At 41.9% G+C, this 19645-nt stretch overlaps 1 protein-coding gene across 1 annotated transcript in view; it reads left to right on the forward strand.

Moving 5' to 3' along the window:
- The first annotated feature begins 1073 nt into the window (after nucleotides 1-1073).
- The window catches only part of COL3A1 (collagen type III alpha 1 chain), a 37848-nt gene continuing 19276 nt past the window's right edge, over nucleotides 1074-19645 (forward strand). Inside the window, exons 1-13 of the mRNA XM_025460457.3 lie at nucleotides 1074-1767; nucleotides 11748-11950; nucleotides 12239-12289; nucleotides 12739-12852; nucleotides 14089-14169; nucleotides 15884-15937; nucleotides 16362-16415; nucleotides 17211-17264; nucleotides 17904-17957; nucleotides 18125-18178; nucleotides 18705-18758; nucleotides 19186-19230; nucleotides 19352-19405. Of these exons, the coding sequence (XP_025316242.1) occupies nucleotides 1689-1767; nucleotides 11748-11950; nucleotides 12239-12289; nucleotides 12739-12852; nucleotides 14089-14169; nucleotides 15884-15937; nucleotides 16362-16415; nucleotides 17211-17264; nucleotides 17904-17957; nucleotides 18125-18178; nucleotides 18705-18758; nucleotides 19186-19230; nucleotides 19352-19405 (951 nt within the window). The 5' untranslated portion in view covers nucleotides 1074-1688. The remainder of the gene's footprint in view (nucleotides 1768-11747; nucleotides 11951-12238; nucleotides 12290-12738; nucleotides 12853-14088; nucleotides 14170-15883; nucleotides 15938-16361; nucleotides 16416-17210; nucleotides 17265-17903; nucleotides 17958-18124; nucleotides 18179-18704; nucleotides 18759-19185; nucleotides 19231-19351; nucleotides 19406-19645) is intronic.

Raw genomic sequence — 19645 nt, forward strand, 5'->3', positions numbered from 1 at the left:
ACAGCTCCACTACGAGCCAATAAAACAGCTTATTTTCATGACTATTCAGTAGTTACTTTTTTTTTTTTCCCACCAAGTGGTGACTCTCCAATCTAAAATCAGAAGACTCATGAGAGATTGTTCCAACGGATTCTCTCGTCCTGTCATCAGAGGACGTCATCTACATTGGGACATCCTAGTGCTTCCGTGGCCGAGCCTAGGAGGCAAGTTAGCCACCGTGCATCCTCGCGGTGCAGATACACGTACCTGGGAGCGTACGTGCAACGTGTGAACTAGGTAAACAGTGGTAACACGAACCGAGAGAGAGACAGAGACAGAGACAGAGAGAGAGAGAGAGGAACGCAAGTGTCAAGGATGGTCTTGAACCAGGTCTCAGAGTAGTGGCCTCCAAGAACTGCGGTGAGGTGCGGAGCATGATCTGTACCTGCACACGCAGAAACGGGCACCGTTAAGGTGGAAAAAGCAAAATAAATGAAAGTGGCTTTGGCTAGATGGCATCGACTAGAACTGAGGATCCCAGGTGGAGCACGCGGATGACCCGCGGATTGACGCTCAAGGTGTGAAGGGTTATTGTGCTCACGACAAACCCCTTGACGCTGTGGACCAGTGTGTTTGACTGACAGAAGGTGTTTGTCCCTCTTTCAAACATGACCCAGAAATTACTCCTCAGATCCGGGGCCCGCACTGCAAAACCACGTGAATGGGCTTGGGGATCATACCTGAGAACATCTGGACTTGCAAGAGTTCACCTAATCCTTACACCAAAGCAGATACAGTGAGGACTCGCCCTGGTTCTCTCCATGTGATAAGCCCTCTCCCTCCCTGTTTCTTACAAAGTCAGAACATGAAAAAACTCCATTTTTCTCCAAAAACGCTCTGTTCTGGCTTTCACGAGCAGCATAAAAGCTTGAGCTCTCACAAGAAACCGCTCTCTGGCCGGCTAATGAAATCTGCGCGGCGGCCGCACGGCTATTGATAAGGACCTGGGTGGTTAGACGCCCTCGGCAGGGTGCTCAGCTCACATGCTCGGGCGCTGGACATTTGCCTGAACCTGCCCTTCTCGCACCCAGACTGGGTGGACGGGAAGGCACAAAGGCTCTTCTTTCGACTAATCTCTCCCAGTTTCCTATTTAAATTGAGTCTGGGGCGGGGGGGTTCTGGCAAAACCCCAATACAAAGAGCTTGTAGGAAGATAAGATCTGCAGAGTGGCTGTGCCCCAGGAAGGGGCCGAGCGGCTCTTCCAGAGCAGCCCCGGCCGAGTGGGGGGGCGAGGGGCCCCCGTCTGGGCCCAGCCCGGCGCACGCAGGGCTTCCTGACCCGCAGCCTCGGGTCGTACAAACACGCATGGGAGCGAACCCCGCCACCAACTTGCACACAAGCAGCTGCACACGAGCTGCAGATGTGCTCTTTCCTTCCTTTGTGGGCTGTGTCTTCTATAAGGGAGAGAGACGTATTAATCATTTCTTTTACTGCTAAGGGGATGGGTGCTGCTCTCATATTTCAGAAAGGGGCTGGAAAGTGAGAGAAGCCAAACTTTTTCCTATTTAAGGCCGAAGCGAAGGAATCTCAGTGGCTGAGTTTTATGACGGGCCCGGTGCTGCAGGGCAGGGAACATCTGATGGTGCTACTTTGAGCTGCTGCTCTCCCCTCCTCGCTGCACAAAGAGTCTCATGTCTCACATTTAGACATGACGAGCTTTGTGCAAAAGGGGACCTGGTTGCTTCTCGCTCTGCTTCAGCCCGCTGTCATCTCGGCACAGCAGCAAGGTGAGTAGGCTGCTCTCAGGAGACTTCGCGGGGTTTTGTCTTTACTTCTTGCAAGCAGGAGGAAAGGGGAGACCGGCCTCCGAGAGGTAGTCGCCCCGGTCGCTCCCACGGCCCGGGCCCGGCCGCTCCTCCTCTAAGCAGCTGCTTGGAACGAAGATTGGCATTTTTGTGTTTCAGGGTTTTCTGGTCGTTTAAGATAAAGATGTTCTTGTGTTGACTCGTTTGCGTGTCAGCGGCACTGGAAGCCTTCTCCGTGGCCTCTGCAGAGCCCCGTCCCCACGGCTGACCCTGCGGCCGGGCCATCCGGAGGCCGCGGGTGGGGCCCGAGGGTCCGTGGGTCCCCGCGCAGCCGAGGCCACAGGACCGCCCCCCAGTGGGATCTCGGGGGGCTCCCCAGGGCCGCAGGCAGCAGACGTCCTGAGTGCATTTTACACGGCCCCGAAGTGCTAAGACTGCCTGCCGGCTCCTGGCCCGGGGTCCCCGTGTGTCCTCGGCCCGCTGTGAGGGTCTGGGCTTGGCCACGTGCTGTCCACTTTAACCGCATTTGCATTAATGAAGAGAATATTTTAAAAAATCGTTTTTGCCAGGATTGTTGGACTTTCCTGCAAACGAGGTAAGAGGCGCCGGCACCGCCAGGCGGGCAGGGGTTCGCAGCCCCCCGGTGACTGGGGCCAAGGGCTCCCCCGCCGTCCTCCCCAGCCTCCCGGCGTCATCATTTGATGATGTGATGCTATGTCTTTTCACTCATATGTTTCTCATAGTCACGAAAACACCGGTCACGCTGCCGAACAGACTTTCATAGAAATAACCCTTTAATGTTAAAGGTATCGGAAGAAACCGTGACACAGCAGCTCCTGTGTGCCCAGGGCCCAAAATGTTTACATTCACGTCGAGGTTTTGCAAACATGGGCCTGACAATGGCTTTTGTGTTTCAAGTAAAGCCTTTGATGTTGTCGAGGGTCACGTATGGCAGGGGACAGGACAGGACGGGGGACCCAGTGACGTTGCTTCAGTCACAAGCAGCCCGTGGCCACGAGAGGAGAGAAACACCCACACCGCCTGTTCCCCGAGCTCCTCTGCCCCCTTCCTGTCCCCTCCTTCTCAATTCTCCGCCCCTTCGGCTCTTTGGAACCTCCTCCTCCTCTTCATTCCTTCCCCCGCCCCCCCATCACCCCTATGACCCCCCTGTCACCCAAGGGTCCTCCTTGTGCCTCCATCTCTTTTCTTCCCTCCTTCCCCTCCTCGCCTCCTCCCACCTTCCTCCCCTGGAGCCCTTCCCTCCCCCATTTCCCTCTCCTGGGCCTTCCCATCCGTCGGCCCCAGACACTACACCCCCGTCCTCGGCTACGGACCAAATGCATCCTGCACACCCCCAGCTCAATGAAGACATTTACCTTTTTTAAAGCTCTTAATTTCTCCTGATTTCTGGGAGGGGTGCAGGGGGGAGGGGGATCCGAGCTGCCATTTATTGGAAAGACTACAAACCTTTGGTGTTTAGTTCAAAAGACTGACAAAGTATTAGTAGTTGCCCAGTGGTTACCATCTTCTATAAGAAGCACTCTGGCTATGTCTTCTTGATCCGACTTTAGAGGGGAAAAAGGTGTTTAATGCCTTTACTGTTGGTGCATCACATAAGCTCTTTTTAACTTTTGTCTTTAGCTGCAGAAAATAATACATAGTCATGAAGTTCTGCTGCTGCATGTGTGTGCTTTTAAGCTCAAAAGAGGTTGACAAGGATTTTGTTGAGGTTTTTATTTTGTTTGTCATGAAAAAAAAAAAAAAAAAGCTTGAGTATTTTAAGATAGCACATCCTGTGTTTCCTGCAAATTTTACAAGAAAATTCTGTTGGTGGATTAGCTTTGGGAGGTTCCAGAAGGTGGACGGACAGACACTGACAGCCGTCGAATACGGGTTCTGGGTTCTTATCAATGCCCTGAGGGTCCCCGGGGAGAAATAGCAGAGCCCTAAGGAGTCCTGACCTCGGGGCTGGTCGTGCAATTTTTCTGGAGCTTAAAACATTGTCCTCACAAAGAATTTTGGTCCTTTCACAAGTTTCTGAGAGTTCTATTTAATTCATGTGTTTTATTCCACCAATGGAGAGATGTGGTCTGTTTTATATTTCCTGTAGTTTATAAACATGCCAAGTCTAAGCACAGAGCCTCTCCGCCTAGCGGCCGGCGGAGTTGCCGTGTGCAGGACCGGTGCCAACCCAAATGTCACACAGCTGGACCCCATGCTTAGGAAGGAGATTTAAAAGTATTACATGTGTGAATTCTAGGTATTAAATACCACGTTCCTGAGGAAATAAGTGCATTACTGATAAAGTGTTGCCCAACACACACAAGCACATGGTAACAATATTCAAAGACTTTGGGGATGAACTTGAATGTTAACGTCCATTTTCAAAATTCCACAGGTAATGATTCCACATCTAATGTGTCACTATTTCTCTGGTATTTGTCAAGTTTTTGATGTTAGTCCTTGTTTGGTGTTAGTATTGTAGCCACTGCCTGCTAGACAGATGCATAAATGAATAGATGGCTATTGTTAAGTAATATTGCTTCGTTATGGGCAGAGAGCAACTCTATTTTTTTTTAATTTTTTTATAAACCCTATTTTTAATTAAAAGTGTTGTAATGATTTTGCTTATATTTTACTCTCCTGATAATTTCACCGTGATAATTTCACTGTGGGCCTTTGATTGTTTTGAATCACAAAATAAATGGGCTTCACAGAACCTGTTCCCTATTACAGGTTATGAGAGTCTATTTTCCACTACGTTTAAGGAGACAGTTAGTAATCCGTCAGGTTTTCTGGTTTGTGTTGCCCCCGGAATTAAAAATAGCCAATGCAGAAAATATAGCATAAAGTCACTAGAAACAGTTGTCCCTTTAAGAGGAGAGAACGTATAATTGCTCATGTATTTCCGTGTCGTCATCCCACACCGGTTCGGGGCTTTAGTTGAGATAATACAACCCGGAAGTGATAGCGTAAGACCAGGACCAGAATTCTGTTGAATCCTAAGTATTTAGAGAACACAAAACATACATTCAGTCTCCAGGATCTGACTTTTCTCACTCTTGTAACTGTCCTTGAAAAGGAACACTAAAACCTTGTCTTTTGTCCTAGAAAGTACATCAGCAAATGCATTTCTAAAGGTGAAAAAGGTAGATTTTTGTCTGTGTAACACTCAACTTTGAATTGGTAAATAAATCTATTCTTGAAACAAGAGAAACCAAGGTTCAGTTATGAGCTAACCAGAGATTATCTTCATTTCTGTAAAAATACACATTTTAAGTAAATAAAGTATTGATACAAGACTTTGTGTTTTTCATTCATAATATCTCGCATTTCTTACCACCCACAGACTATTCCGCATCAGACAGTCTGATGTCCTATGTAGGTAAATAGATATTCTGATTAAATTCTGGACTTAAACATCTCACTTTCGTGAGTGGAAAGCGCGAAGCCGCTGAAACAATTCTGGGAGAGAAGGAGAGACGTGATCGTGAGCCTTGGACGGATTCAGCCTCTGGGTTGATTGTCTGATCCAAAGGCTTATGTTTTCCAGGAGTGGAGAGGAAGGGAAGGAAAAGCCCGTGTTTCAGCCCGGAGTCCTGGCCGGGCCTCGAGCGGTCACCCGGACAACAGTGCCATCTACTGACCTCACGGCTCCCGGGGGGGACGCGGGCGAGCCCAGGCCCCCGACGCCCAGGCTTTCACTCCGTAACATCAAGCGAGATCCCCGCCTTGAAGTCATTAGGAGTGGATTGCCTAAGAGTTAAGGCTTTAAAGATGAAAGATGTTATTGCCTTTGCTGGACATGAACATTTGTAAAGTTTCCAGGTCTGCAATAACTTTCTGGAAACGTCTCAGTGGACTGTTTCTTGTAAAGCAGTTTTCCCTGGAAAAAAAGCTCAGTCCCATTGCTTTCCACACTCAAAAAAAAAAAAAAAAAAAGGAAAGAAAAGAAGAAGAAAGAAAGAAAGAAAGAAAGAAAGAAAGAAAGAAAGAAAGAAAGAAAAAAAGAAGAAAAAGAAAGAAAAGAAAAAGAAGAAGAAGGTAGGGAGGTGTAGTGTAAAAAAAAAAAATCCAGAGTTTTCAAAGGGGGAAACTTAGCCTGTTTCATATCAAAATGACAACGGAAAAAATGAGATAGCTACTCTTCCACAAATCACTTGTTAACTGCAGTTTGGGGAGTTACACTAACCGCTGGAAGGTCTGTCTGTGCCTAATGAAAACACAGCAGAAGTGGATTCCTTTCAGATTAACTAATAAAACCCTTGTGTTTTCCATGACTGAGGTCAAGAACTGCCATTTAAAATTGGAAGTTAATGAACAAAATGAGAAGTTCAAAGAAGAGGGCAAAAATTAGAATGGCCAAACAATGTAAGAGTCAAAGAGCAAGGAGCCGGGACCTATTAAAAGTTACATTTGCTCTGAGAACTTGCTAGGAGAGCTCCAGTCCCTCTGAGGCCGGCCCCGAAGCCGTGGGGCAGGGAGGCCAGGGGCGGCCGTGTCCCTCAAGCTAAGTCAGAGAAATACCCCTTGAAACTACGGCATGTTCCTAACGTCCAGACTGAGCAGGGAGGCTTGTGGTGAAGCCAGAGGCCCCCGCATCCCTGCAGGTGAGGGTCAGGATCTGGGCGCTGCACCTCCGGCCTCCCTGTGCATCGCCGGGGGACTGGGCTCCCCTGAACCTGCTAAGGTGCCTGCGGAGGGTCCCCACACAACTTGTCCTGGAGGTGGTCCGGATGCCAGTAGGATGGCCTTGGGGACGCAGCTGCTTTCCAGAAGGTCAGGGGACCATAAACCACAGAACTGCACCCCACATGCTATCTTCTTGCTTTGAGACCAGACTGAAAAAACAATCTGTAGGCCACCGTCATCCCTTAAAAAAAAAAAAAAAAAAAAAAAAAAACACTGTCTTCTTAGACTCTGATTTGAAGCTTGCAGGGCCCAGAAGCCGTCGTGGGGGAGAGCTCCGAAGCTGGATGTCCCAGCCCTCTGGGGCCTCGAGCTGCAGAGGATGCCCGAGCCGCATCTAAGGGTGTCTGGGCAGAGACGGGCCGAAGCTGCCCCCCTACCGTGTAAACCTGGGGAAAGTTATCCAACCTGCCTCCAATGCCCCGTGTGTAAAGTGAAGATGATGACAGCACCCAGCCACTGCAAGGCAGGCCGAGGACAGGAGGTGCCGAAGGCCTCAGACCGAGCCCCCCCGCACAGGGGACACTCTACAAATACTGGTTTTACCACCAGCGCAAAATAAAATTGCTGTAGGGAATTAAAGTGACCTAATGACTTCGTGGTAGGAATTTTGGTGATCAGATGTAAGATTTGGTGTTTGCCAACTGTAATGAAACAAGCAGAGTAGATTTTCTCCAGTGTCGCTATAATGTGTCACAAACCAGCTCATGTTATAGTGCGATCGCTCATTGTTAGACGTATGATACCTTTCGCTCTGATTATCTATTTTTATTTTTCACAGGACAGAATGTTAATCACCTTAAAGGGAATCTCTAGTTGGAAACATAAAAATCATATATCTATAAAGAATAAAGCAAGGAAACATCTAGAAATGATTCATAAAGTTCTTTGGTTTTTGGATTTGCTGGGGGGGATGAGAATATCAGAATCTGTCTTGTCCATGTAAAACAACATTTTGAAATTGAAGCTATCCACCCATATAGGTCTATAGATATTTCCTTGAAATTCTATATTTCCTTGAAATATATGAAATATATTGAATATATTTGAAATTGAATATATATGAAATTGAATATATATGAAATTCTGATATTTCCTTGAAATTTAGTCAACTTATCTAATGTATTTTAAAATATTCTGATAAATGTAAGCCCCAGAAACATATTTAATCAAAATGTATGATTCCTAAACAGCATCATTTAAAAGCAAAAGCCATTTCAGTGGGAAGTTGTATAGACTCTACATACTCACACTTATGAAATAGTCAACTTCCTAAAGTAACAGGAAAATAATATTGTGGTAATTTGCATATCACATCTGTTATTTTTAATTTTCAGATTAAAGAACACCTTTTCCCAGGAAAGGATTCAGTAGGAAGAGAAAAGAAAATAACAGTGAAACTTATCACTCAGGCTAAATTAGCAATTTGATTGGATGCTTTGGGGCATATTATTTTTACTCCAAAAATGGAATTAAGACAAACATAATTTACATTATTTTTTTACTCACAACAATAAAATTCTATCAAATCAGCATTTAAATTAACATTTAAAGAATGGAAACAAAAACAATAAAAAGAAAGTGTTCACATATCTAAACATATTAGATTATGTTACTTGGTTTTATTTTTCTCTGAAGTTTCAAAACAGAGAGCTAAGAAAGAAAAGAAGCTCAGAGAGATGATGTCATAGACCAGCTTCGCTTTGTTTTATATTTTAGGTCCTAGTAAGGAGATGGTTTAGTCTAATGCATGGCTTGTGTGGCTACAAATAAATTCATTTCAGGACTGTTCTTTGTAATAAGGAACAGAAGCACCAAGTGACATGAGAGATGGGGTTTAAAATTAATTACATTTTCGAACAGGGAGACTTCGTTTAAGCAACAAGAATAAAAGACGTAATCGGAAAAAAATCTATTTCTCGTCCAGTAGTAAAAATGAGATTATTTGCCTTTGAGTTAACATTTTTGAATTTCTGAATCCCATTTTCTAAACAATTTCTAAATGCTGCAAGTGGCAAACTAGAATATTTTATTCCTCTTGAGAACAAAACATTCTTTTTCTTGGCACCAGGCTATGGTGCCAAAACGGAGGGCGGGGAGACATCTGTGTAAGAGGCTTAGCTTCCTGGAGAACATATTTCCAACCATATTTTGTCATGCGCACAACGAGAAATTAGAGGAAACTGCCTTTCAACAAAGGTGTTTGAGATAGAGCAACAGAAGAAGGTCTGACTCTCAACCACAAGTTTCTACGGAAACTGACTTTTCAGGAGAGCCAAATTCTTTTAAATGTATGTGAAATATGTTATGGCCATAAACAAACTGCATCAACTCTTATTTTTCAAGTATTCCAACTTCCTTTTCCATAGAACAACATCACTTAAAAGAGAGAGAGAGAGAGAGATACAACAAAGTGACTCAAGCTTTATCTTGAGACCTTCGTGTTTTAAAAAGCGTAATGCATATGGCTTCTGATAAAATGTGGACCCAAGAGGCTAAGTCGCGACTTTCATTTACAGAGCGTTGGGTTTAACCCAACTCTAACAAATTCACTTACAATTTTTAGAAGTAAATATCGTGCCCGTTTAGCACAGAGCAAATGGAAAACGCTGGGTTGCTAGTGATGTGATGGTACTTTCAGTGAGACGTGAACAGAAGAGGGTGATTACTGAAGAACGAAATTTATGTTAATTTTAGGGCAGATTAAGAACCTAAGAAAAGATATTAAAACATGAGATGCTTGACTCTCCCTTTAACTTTCTTCATCATTTGTCTCTAGTAGGTCATCAGCACCCCAGAGCTAAGTTCTGTAACGTGGCTCCTGCGTGACATGTGGAAAGATGTTCCCGTTCCAGAGTCAAGGAGTTGAAAGAATTATGACTAATGATAAATCAGCACCGTATTTTCTTTTTTTCCCTCCAGCTTTATTGAAGTATCGTTGACAAAATTGTGTGTATTTAGGGTACACAACGTGACCGTTTGATATACATTGTGGAACGATCACCCCAATGTAGCCAACGACTAGTTAGTGCCCATGGCTACCTTCCCGCGTGCGAGGGCCGGCAGCACCGAACTTCCAATCTCAGCAAATGTCGAGTTTACCGCGCGGTATCATTGCCTTGTGGTTTACATCCTGTACCCTGGGGGTATTTTCAAGAAGGCTAGGGAGTCCGAAATCCGCATTATTCATGGGGAAGTCTTCGGCTGAAAATCATCTGTCGCCACATTTCACATAATGTTAGTTTAGAGAAAGTTTTAAAAGGATTCATTTTAAGAATCGGGACTGTATGGCCTACAGTTTTAGCAAACGATCTTCCATCTCATTAGAGCCTTCAGACCTCTTCTGGAAGACCGTGAACCTAGTCCCTAAACATAAGCCTTCAGTTCTGCTTAGAGAAAAAGGAGTTTGGTGCCTCTCTCCCCTCTCTTGCTGTTCATCATGACATAAAAAAGAAACTGTGCTTCCCTTAAGCCTACGTTTCATGACACTATTAATAGACGTCCTTCACTTGCGTGAGGCGAGCATCGTGGCGTTGAGCTCTTAGGCTCCCGAAGTGGAAAGGAATGCCTCTCTGCAAGCTAAGACAGTATTTCTTTCCAATGTTCTCATATATCTGCTCCAAACATGGAGGAGGAACGGGAATAACTTTTTAAATAAACAGATTCTTGCCTTCTTAAAATCGCAGTAAAACAAACAAGCTTCCTTGCAGTAGCTGTAGAGCACGTTGGGGAATGGCCATGCACAGCACGAAGAGACTTTGAAACTTCCCGAGTGGATGGACGGTGTCACACAGGATCATGAAAGTCATTATCTGTAGCCAATAATGGAGAAGAGGAATGGAGGCAAGGCCAGTTTGCGTAGGGTCTATGTTCTGAAATTACCCCTTCTTCTGTGAATCTTTGTGAAGCTGGCTAAACCTCTAAACCCAAATTATTTAGCATGAACTTCAATCATTATCACTCCAGATATGAGAGGACACAGAAATGGGACGTATTAAAGGTGATCTTCATGGTCGTATGCGACCTCTAGATGGAAAAATTGGGGGACCCGCTCAAAGGCCTCTTGGCCACAATATAGCAAAAAGTATGGTTGGTAAACTACTTGCTTCCTCCCAAGCAGGCCTCTTTCAGCAGACATTTTAAAGATTTTGGCTCTGAGAAAATAAAATTTCACTGTTTCACAAAAATATAAATACTGAACAGTACGTCAATTGTTGTTTGCAAAAATTTCTGCAGATGTTTAGAAACTTCTTATTTATTTTCTCAATTACTGGCAAGCTAACATAGTAATCCTCAAGAACTAAAGTTGTCTTTAACCACAATCCACAGCTAATGCTTCAAGAATTGAGACCAGGTTTTGTTCTGGCAACCCCTAAGCTGATTCATTGTTAATGGCCACTGAAACCTGAGTACCTTACATATAATTAGGAAACAAGTTTAAAATTTTGGTTGAAGCAAATTTTTTACCATGTTAAGCCACAAATACACATGGTCATGATTCATATTTTTCCCTATTATTGTTCCTTATTCCTCGCCCATATTTATTTTTAAAAAACATTATTTTTAGTGATTTGGAACTTACTTTACATCTACAGGGGCCATACAATATATTATGTCACATCGTGTTGACCTACTAATGCCCGATGGGGCTGGCAGTGATATTCAATACGTACAATAAGCTTTGCTAAAGCTTTCCCAGGAATCTGGGAGAGTTTTATGCTGCCAAGAATATCTATTTTCCCTTGAATTTCCCAATTAGCTTAATAAAATCCAGAAAGTCTTCAGAGTTAGTGACAAAATCGTCGCGATAGTGTAATAATGCTCTTGTCTACCATGAAAGCAAAGGATCGTGATTGCTAGAAAGGCTTGTTTTCAATTACACAATTAATAAATAGATGTTTAAGTGCTTGTGTGATTTCCATTGGTGGTAAATTCTTACTATAATAGAAACTAAAATTCTTATTGGCCTTAAGGAAAATTTCCTAGGGGGTGCCATTTTGAAGTTAATAAATTCGGTATTTTCAGCAACCTCTTTCCAGTCAGCAAATTACATAGAGAGAATATGATGTTCTTGGTAATGTAATTTGTGGGTTTTTTTTTTTCTTTTTTTTTGCATAAGCATGCTTGTAAGAACATACAAATTAGTTTAATAAAAGGAAGAAAGTATTGGTTTCAAACTATCTCCACTTTGGTTATTGGAAAGTGGTGACAGCACACAAAAAAATCGTATTTCAGCAAAACAGAAAACAACCTCAAACCATCTTATTTTCCAGCTATTGATGGAGGATGCTCCCATCTTGGTCAGTCCTATGCGGATAGAGATGTCTGGAAGCCAGAACCGTGCCAAATATGCGTCTGTGACTCAGGATCTGTTCTCTGCGATGACATAATATGTGACGAACAAGAATTAGACTGTCCCAACCCAGAGATCCCATTTGGAGAATGTTGTGCAGTTTGCCCACAGCCTCCAACATCTGTGAGTTTAAAGAAAATCTGTACACCTTCATATTAAGAAGAGTATTAGGAATCTTCATATATAAGATTCATATCTTAACACATGAAATAGTTTCCTTTCCTGAAAGGAAAAGAAAGTAGTGTATGACAAACAATCATGTTGGTGTCACAAGTTAAAAGGTGGATTTTCTGGTTTAAAGCTAGGGATTGGATGTGAGTTGGGATAAGAAATAAATAGGCAAATTGGGACACACTTCATGGGAAAGTTGTTCTTATGTCTTATTTAATCTGTGTCTTTTTCATTTATTAGCCTCCTCGCCCTCCTAATGGTCATGGACCTCAAGGCCCTAAGGGAGATCCAGTAAGTAAACATTCTTCTGTGGAATGAATTGAGTTCTTTAAGTAATTTGCTGCTTTTTTTTTTTTTTTTTTTTGCTTCTTCTAATAGCCTTTTCATATTTGAGCTTTGATCATTCAGACATTTCCTTTGCTACCCCATATTTAACGACATGAAAGAACTCAAACCGAGAATCCGTAATTATACATGTGAATATTTAAATTTCCCCAATTTTATACGATCTCTTCATCCCCATTATCAGTTTGGAAAATAAAACATAGGTCAATCTACAAAGAAATAAATCACGCTGAAAATGTTCCCATGATTTAGATAAAAATGTCTGTATTTTCAGGAAGATTTATCACTCATATGGATTCCTTGTATTACAAAGCAGAGAAGCTACAATTGGATGATGATTCTGAATCGTTAGACCTTTTTCCTGTTTTGTGAGTTTTTATCTCGGATTCTTTCAGGGCCCTCCTGGTATTCCTGGGAGAAATGGCGACCCCGGTATTCCCGGACAGCCAGGCTCCCCTGGTTCTCCTGGCCCCCCTGGAATCTGTGAATCCTGCCCTACTGGTCCTCAGGTAATAAATCCCAGGACAACAAGATCCCCTCCCTTTAAAACTACCTACTTCGTTTTCTCTTCTTCAGCCTGTGGGACATCTCACGTTTGTGGATTCCTTGCATCTATGCTCTGATTTCATGTATCTAACAAATCCTTACTTAGTGCTTAGAAGCGCTGGACACTATTTTAAGTGCTTTATAAATTTTACCTTTCCTCAAAATGCCGGTGTATCACTATTACATCTTTGCAAACTTTCCCGACTTCACAGCAGGCATATGACATATCACTATGTTTAAGAAACGAGTCAACAACTCGCAAAAGAATTAGCCCGGAGTATTTAGGAATTGCTGTGACTGTGCCTTATTGCACTTAGAACCCCAATGGTAAAGCCTCTGTAGGTCTGGACAAAAAAAAAAAAATAAACATTTGAAAAGCTGTGAATACTCATTGACTTCACGTCAGCAGGATTATTGACGCCTGACAACTTCTCTGGCCAAGCCTTCAGAGCCCATCCTGCTCCTCCTAAAACACGTGGCAGGCAGCTAAGCCTGCGTGTGAAGCAACTAACCAAACAAATAAATGAGTCAAAATTTCTGCTGCCTGAAGTTAAGAGAAATTAGAAGCCACTATACACAAATAACTCTGAATTTTAAACAATGCAATTCAAAAATCAAAATAAAATAATCGCCAAAGAAACCCAACAGGCACATGGGTTTTTCTATTATTCTTTGCCTATTGTCTGTGGGGATGTTTATTTGGGGAATAAATTTGCTAGTGTATTAAGCAGAAGCCAAGGGAGACAAATCTTATTTGCATCATTAAATGTTGGTAAAGTAATTTGACTTCTCCATTTTTTTTTTTTTTCTGCTCCAAATGAGGAGATCAGATTATATGATTTCAAGGCCCTTTCAGTTTCAGTCTGTGATCTGATGTTTCTGAAGCTGTGGGTATCTCTTAGAAATCATATTTTGGGTAAGACCATATAGGAACCAATTATTTGGCATTAACACTGCACCGAGTTAGTTGGAAGACTTGCGCATTACGGAGGCACGTGTTTCCGTCGAGTACCTGCCACACGAGCTGCAGAGAGACAGGCTGAGCAGGCTACCCAATGACACGTGCCACACCCTCCGGCACGTAGAAACTTTCTATCAGGGAAGAGTAGGTGCTGTAAATGGAGGCTCTTTTAAATGTTTTGGGAAAGAACTACAACATATATATCAAAATGATCTTATCTCTGGTATCTTTGCTACAGAACTATTCTCCCCAGTTCGAGTCCTATGACGTCAAGGCTGGTGTCGCAGGAGGCGGCATCGGAGGCTACCCCGGGCCAGCTGTACGTACCAGGGTCCCTCAGCATCGTAGAGCAGCGTGTTGGTTGACTTCCCGTTGGTTGACCCCGAGCGGTCGGCTCCCTAGTAACACAGCCTTATTCCATGCTTGCCCAAAGCAGCTGACCCTCCACTGAGGCTGGGGAGCACCTGCTAGGATTATCCCGGTCCGTCTGCCCTGACCCCTTCTTTCCTCACCGCCCCTCGTTTCACACCTGTTGCACACTCTTTCTCTCTTTACACAACCACACGTAGAAGGCGCCCACCTGCCTTCATGCTCAGGTCGCACGCTCGTATGTTCCCTAACTTTAACCACATTTTGTTGTTTTTCACCTCCACGTTTCCTCGTTCGCCCTACGTTGTTCGGAATCTTCTTTTTATGTATTTTCATCAATGAAGTGCGGCCTTCTAGATGACAGTCCGAGGGATGAACGCCCAATATTACAATCTGCCCCACTTAAAACCCTGAAGTCGAATACAAGTATTTCCAGAATTTATTGAGTCTAGGTTTCTCTATGACAAATGATAGCTATTCACATTGTACCCAAAAGGCTTCCCTTAATGTAAATCACCTAGAGTTTTGATAGAAGAAAATAGAAAAAAGTCACTGAAGCCTGAGCACCTGGGCACGACGCATGGTGTCACATAAAAGGTCCTTATCACAGAACAGGCTTTGGGAGGAGCAATGTAGGGAAGTTCACGGCTTTGCTGCCAGTAGCAGGTATGAGTGTGAATGAATCATGACGCCGGGACTATGGAAGATTGTCCCCGAGATCATTAGACACCAGGTTTGTGACTTTCCAAACTAGAGAGGACCACACTTTAGCTAATAGAGCCAAATTACCAGTTAAACAAAGACCCTTAAAACTGATGTAAATTGCAAAAAAGAGGATTTTTACAAATCTCTAAAGTTTTGGGGGGATGTGGGGTTTTTTTTCCCTTTAAAGCCAGAAGGAGAATTATATTAAGAATGTCAACAGCTGGTCTTACTCAGCTAGGTTCAAATTATGAATCTTATTTTTCAGTCTTATGTACAGTTTTTACTAAAAAACAAAAACCAAGAAAAAAAACCCAACAAACTCATTACTTATTAACATTTCAGAAAAGAAGTTATAAGAGATCATTTATTTTTTTAAGAGATAATTTAATTACAAACAGTGGTTTTAAGGTTTGTTACCAGTATTTGGAAATAGCATACTATAAAACTGAAGGTTTTCTAGTGTAATCTGTATTTCTGAGCAATGATAAATCAACTGGTTATAATTGTAATTTATCATTGTCCCACTTATAATGATTCTCCCGTACGTCTAAATCTTCACGTCAACATAACACAGTGACATACTTAAGAACTTCTACTTTGATTTACATCATTATTTTTAGAGACTGGGATTTACAGTATGCAGATACGTTTCCACAGGAGTTTGGCCAGTGGGCAAAAAATGCTCCTTCCCCAGTACCAGTATCATCCTAATATTGCAGGGACATTCATAGCATGTTGCATGAATATTTGCAGATTTTATTGTATGTCTAATAAAACCCATCATATCCATGGATAGTTACCATATCATGAGGTATGCTGTCCTCATTTTTTAAAATGTCAGTATCATTTCTAAACAGAGCATCTCTTTGATGCCCAAGTAAATTATATTTCAGTTGCATTTATTTTAAACTTATCCTTCAAAAAAAAAAAAAAACTTATCCTTCAAATTTACATTCCAGGGTCCCCCTGGTCCTCCTGGTCCCCCTGGTACATCTGGTCATCCTGGCTCCCCGGTAAGTTTAACCATTAACGGGGCTTTCTTTCTCATATATATTATATAAGTCTAGTTACAGATTTTGCTGTAACTCCGCCATTCCAGCAAGCATAACCCCAATTAGGTAGAAAAATCACAACCAAGAAACTGTCATTCCTTCAAGATATTGGAATTTCATATTCAATTCCTTTCCACAAACAACTATCAGTAATTAAAATGTCGGTGAAAGTTAAAGCAGAGGCTTAATTTGCATGTGATATGGCTTCAAGTTCAGAACAATTCAATCTCAATGGAATAAAATGGATGGAATGGAATAAATTTGGTTGTTTCTGATCTAAAAAATTCTTTATACATTGGAATAAGATCCACCGAGTACCTTCACAAATCCCGATTTCGTACTGTCTTCTAGACTTTTAACACATTTGCACGTCGTTCCATCCTAGGGTTCCCCAGGATACCAAGGCCCCCCTGGTGAGCCTGGGCAAGCTGGTCCTGCGGTGAGTATTTCACCTCTACGTAGTGAACTGACAGTTCTACACAGAAACCATCTTCATTTTCTAAAACATTATCACAGGGTCTATAATGTATAGATTAAATTTATACTCAAATTTTAAATAATAAATATTATTTCTTGGCATGGTTGAACTGGTTTCAAAGGCCTTTTGGAGTCTTTTAGTGGTTTAGGTTTCCTAGAGATCCTTGCTTTTTCATCTGGAAATTCCCTGGCTAATTAGCCACCACAATCGTTCACCTCCTAGGGAGGATACAAATCCTGTTTTTCTTAAATATAGATTTAATTTCCCTGTAAGCACTCAGTTCACCTTCATATCTACTCTTTGATGTATAATTTTTAAGACTTCATTTAGTGGAAATAAGCATAATCTAGCAGAATTCTTCAAAAAAACATGCTGTATGAACAAGAAAGTGAGGTGAAATTAGTTTAATTTAATATTTCAAACTATTTGGAAATACCTGTATATTAAAAAAAAGAAATACCTGTATATTAAGAAGTTCAGGGTCTCACAAATGCACTTGGAGGTATATATAAATATACATTTAGGTATGTATAAAACATAGATCCATGATATTTCTAATTCCCATTAAAAATAACTTCATTAAACAGTAAAAACTTGATATAATATAGATATATTAACTCAATGTGTCATTTTCATAAGGAAACATATTGAGAGTATCTTCTAGAAGAGGGTTCCTTTCAGAGAAACACATATAACAATAAATCTCTGTAAGAGAAAAACCTATGGATAAATTTGTTTTTTATTTTCTTATTTCAGGGCCCTCCAGGACCCCCTGGTGCTATGGGTCCATCTGGTCCTGCTGGAAAAGATGTAAGTGTTTAAGATTGAATGGAGATATGGAAAAATTCAAGTTGGAATATTGCACGTGGCATATCCTGCATGCTGTATACGCAGAAAAACCGGACTGAAATACTCAGTGCTATCCTAATGACATTTTAGCTCATTTTACTTTTTGAATGTGTAGGGTTTGTATAGCTCTATGCACCACTTCTTGAATTCCAGACTAACAGACCCCCTACCTGTGCTTCTTCACTGCCAAGAAGCATCCAGCGCATATATCACTTGAGGAGAAACAAGTATCTTCTTTCTTCCTCTTGTAACGAAGACATCGATATCAATACTTTACAAACTTGAAAACTTAAAAACACCTTTAATATCGTGTCATTCTTCCTTTCCCATGGCACGTTCTTGTGTGGGTCGAGAGCGCACCGTGATGTTTCAGGGAAGGGCGATGCCCCCGCTATGCAGAAGTCGTATTGCCATGGAAGTCCTCCCCATTCCTTCTACTAGGAAAGCTGTTCCAACGGCTACAACAGCTAGAAAGTGGTTGAGCCTAACCACTTTCATGAATTTTTGATGAGAAAAATGCAAAGTTTTTGGTTTGCTAGTTGACTGCAATCTGTTTTCTCGTACACAATCACCTAACGTGATTTGTCTTTCTCTACCTAGGGGGAATCAGGAAGACCTGGACGACCTGGAGAGCGAGGGCTGCCTGGACCTCCAGTAAGTCTTCAGCATCCAGTGAATTATTTGGAGTAACCATGACAATCTTAGCTTGAAAATTATTCTATAATTAAATTGAATCACACTTAAAAATGGAAGGCATTTTACTACTGGATTGTGATTCTATTTGAAAACTCATTAACGTCTTTTTTATTCCTTATTTTTAGGGTATGAAAGGTCCAGCTGGCATGCCTGGATTCCCCGGTATGAAAGGACATAGAGTAAGTAGAGTTTCTAAATTAACTATAAGTTATTTCATCCAGCTATGTTTACTTGCCTAACCTATTTTATTGGGAAATTTGAGTATGTACCAAAAATAGTTGATTTTGACAACTAGTCAATTTGATTTTTTAACGATCTATCAACTTTGTTGACCAAACCAACTAGTTATTTAACAGATAATAATTAGACTGAGTTTCAATGTGTTATAAGGCTTAGGAAAGAATTATTTAATTTTATCATCATTGTCAAAAAAAAGAAGAAAATATATTACTGAGAGCTAAGTGTTAAGGCAACTTCCTAATTGAACTAAACTGTGCTTGCTGATAAGTTCAGACTTTTTACTCTAAAATCAATCTCAAATGTCTTCTATTAATCCATTTAAAAGGGCTTTTAATTATTTACATCAATGTTGGAAATGGTGCCATCTAGTAAAAATTAGTTATGAAAAATACAATGTAAAGTTTTCAACCATTCTGGATTGTTAACAGATCTTTAATATTTTTGCTACTTCTGTACATTTCCTAGGGCTTTGATGGACGAAATGGAGAAAAGGGTGATACAGGTGCTCCTGGATTAAAGGTAAATCAAAAGCAAAATCATATTTTCATAAATAAATTCATTTTAATGTTATATTTATATTTAGGACTTATATTTTGGGGTTAACTTTTTCTGAAATTTACCTGAATTTTGCATTTTTGGAGCCAAATAACAGTGAGTAATTCAGAGGCTTTATTGAAGCTCCTACCAAAGCTGAGAACTTGAACTGTCTACATTAGAAATGATTGTGCATCCCTGAGTGACTCACTGGTTACTTCTGCTTCATCCGCAAGTTTTTAAAATGCAAAAATTGAGAATGATGGTAGACAAAATGCTAACAAAAATTTGACATTGCTGGAACGTGTCTTTTTCTTAGGCTCTATAATATTCTTCATAATGTGCTGCATTTAAAAAACTATACACTCCTCTCTCTTTCTACAAAATGGTAACATGTTTTATGTGTTTCTAGGGTGAAAATGGCCTCCCAGGTGAAAATGGAGCCCCCGGACCCATGGTAATTATAGTTCTCATGTAACTTTCAGCTTTATCAACCCAAAGGTCGCCTTGCTCCGTCCCCAGCTGCTCTCACCATGTCAAGTCTAAAAGGAGATCGTCCTTTCCATTGTGTTCCGTAGGGTCCCCGAGGTGCTCCTGGTGAGCGAGGACGGCCAGGCCTCCCCGGGGCCGCGGTGAGTGTCCCCGCCGCACCCACAGCTCCTGGGGCGACAAGGGTGCAGACAAGGGCCTGGGCCAGGCTGCGGGGGCCCCAATCCCCGAGAAGCTCTTTTCTATGAAGTGTGGCATTTAAGGATGCCTCATAAACCGTGAGCTACACTTGTAGGGACACAAATAAGGGCTTTGTAGTTATCGCCTCTTTTGAAACTTAGTTAACCTTGTCCATGTCCCTATAGGACCCTCAGCTCACAATC

The sequence above is a fragment of the Canis lupus genome, chromosome 36 (genome assembly GCF_003254725.2).
Source record: "Canis lupus dingo isolate Sandy chromosome 36, ASM325472v2, whole genome shotgun sequence".
In the NCBI taxonomy this organism is placed as follows: Eukaryota; Metazoa; Chordata; class Mammalia; order Carnivora; family Canidae; genus Canis; species Canis lupus.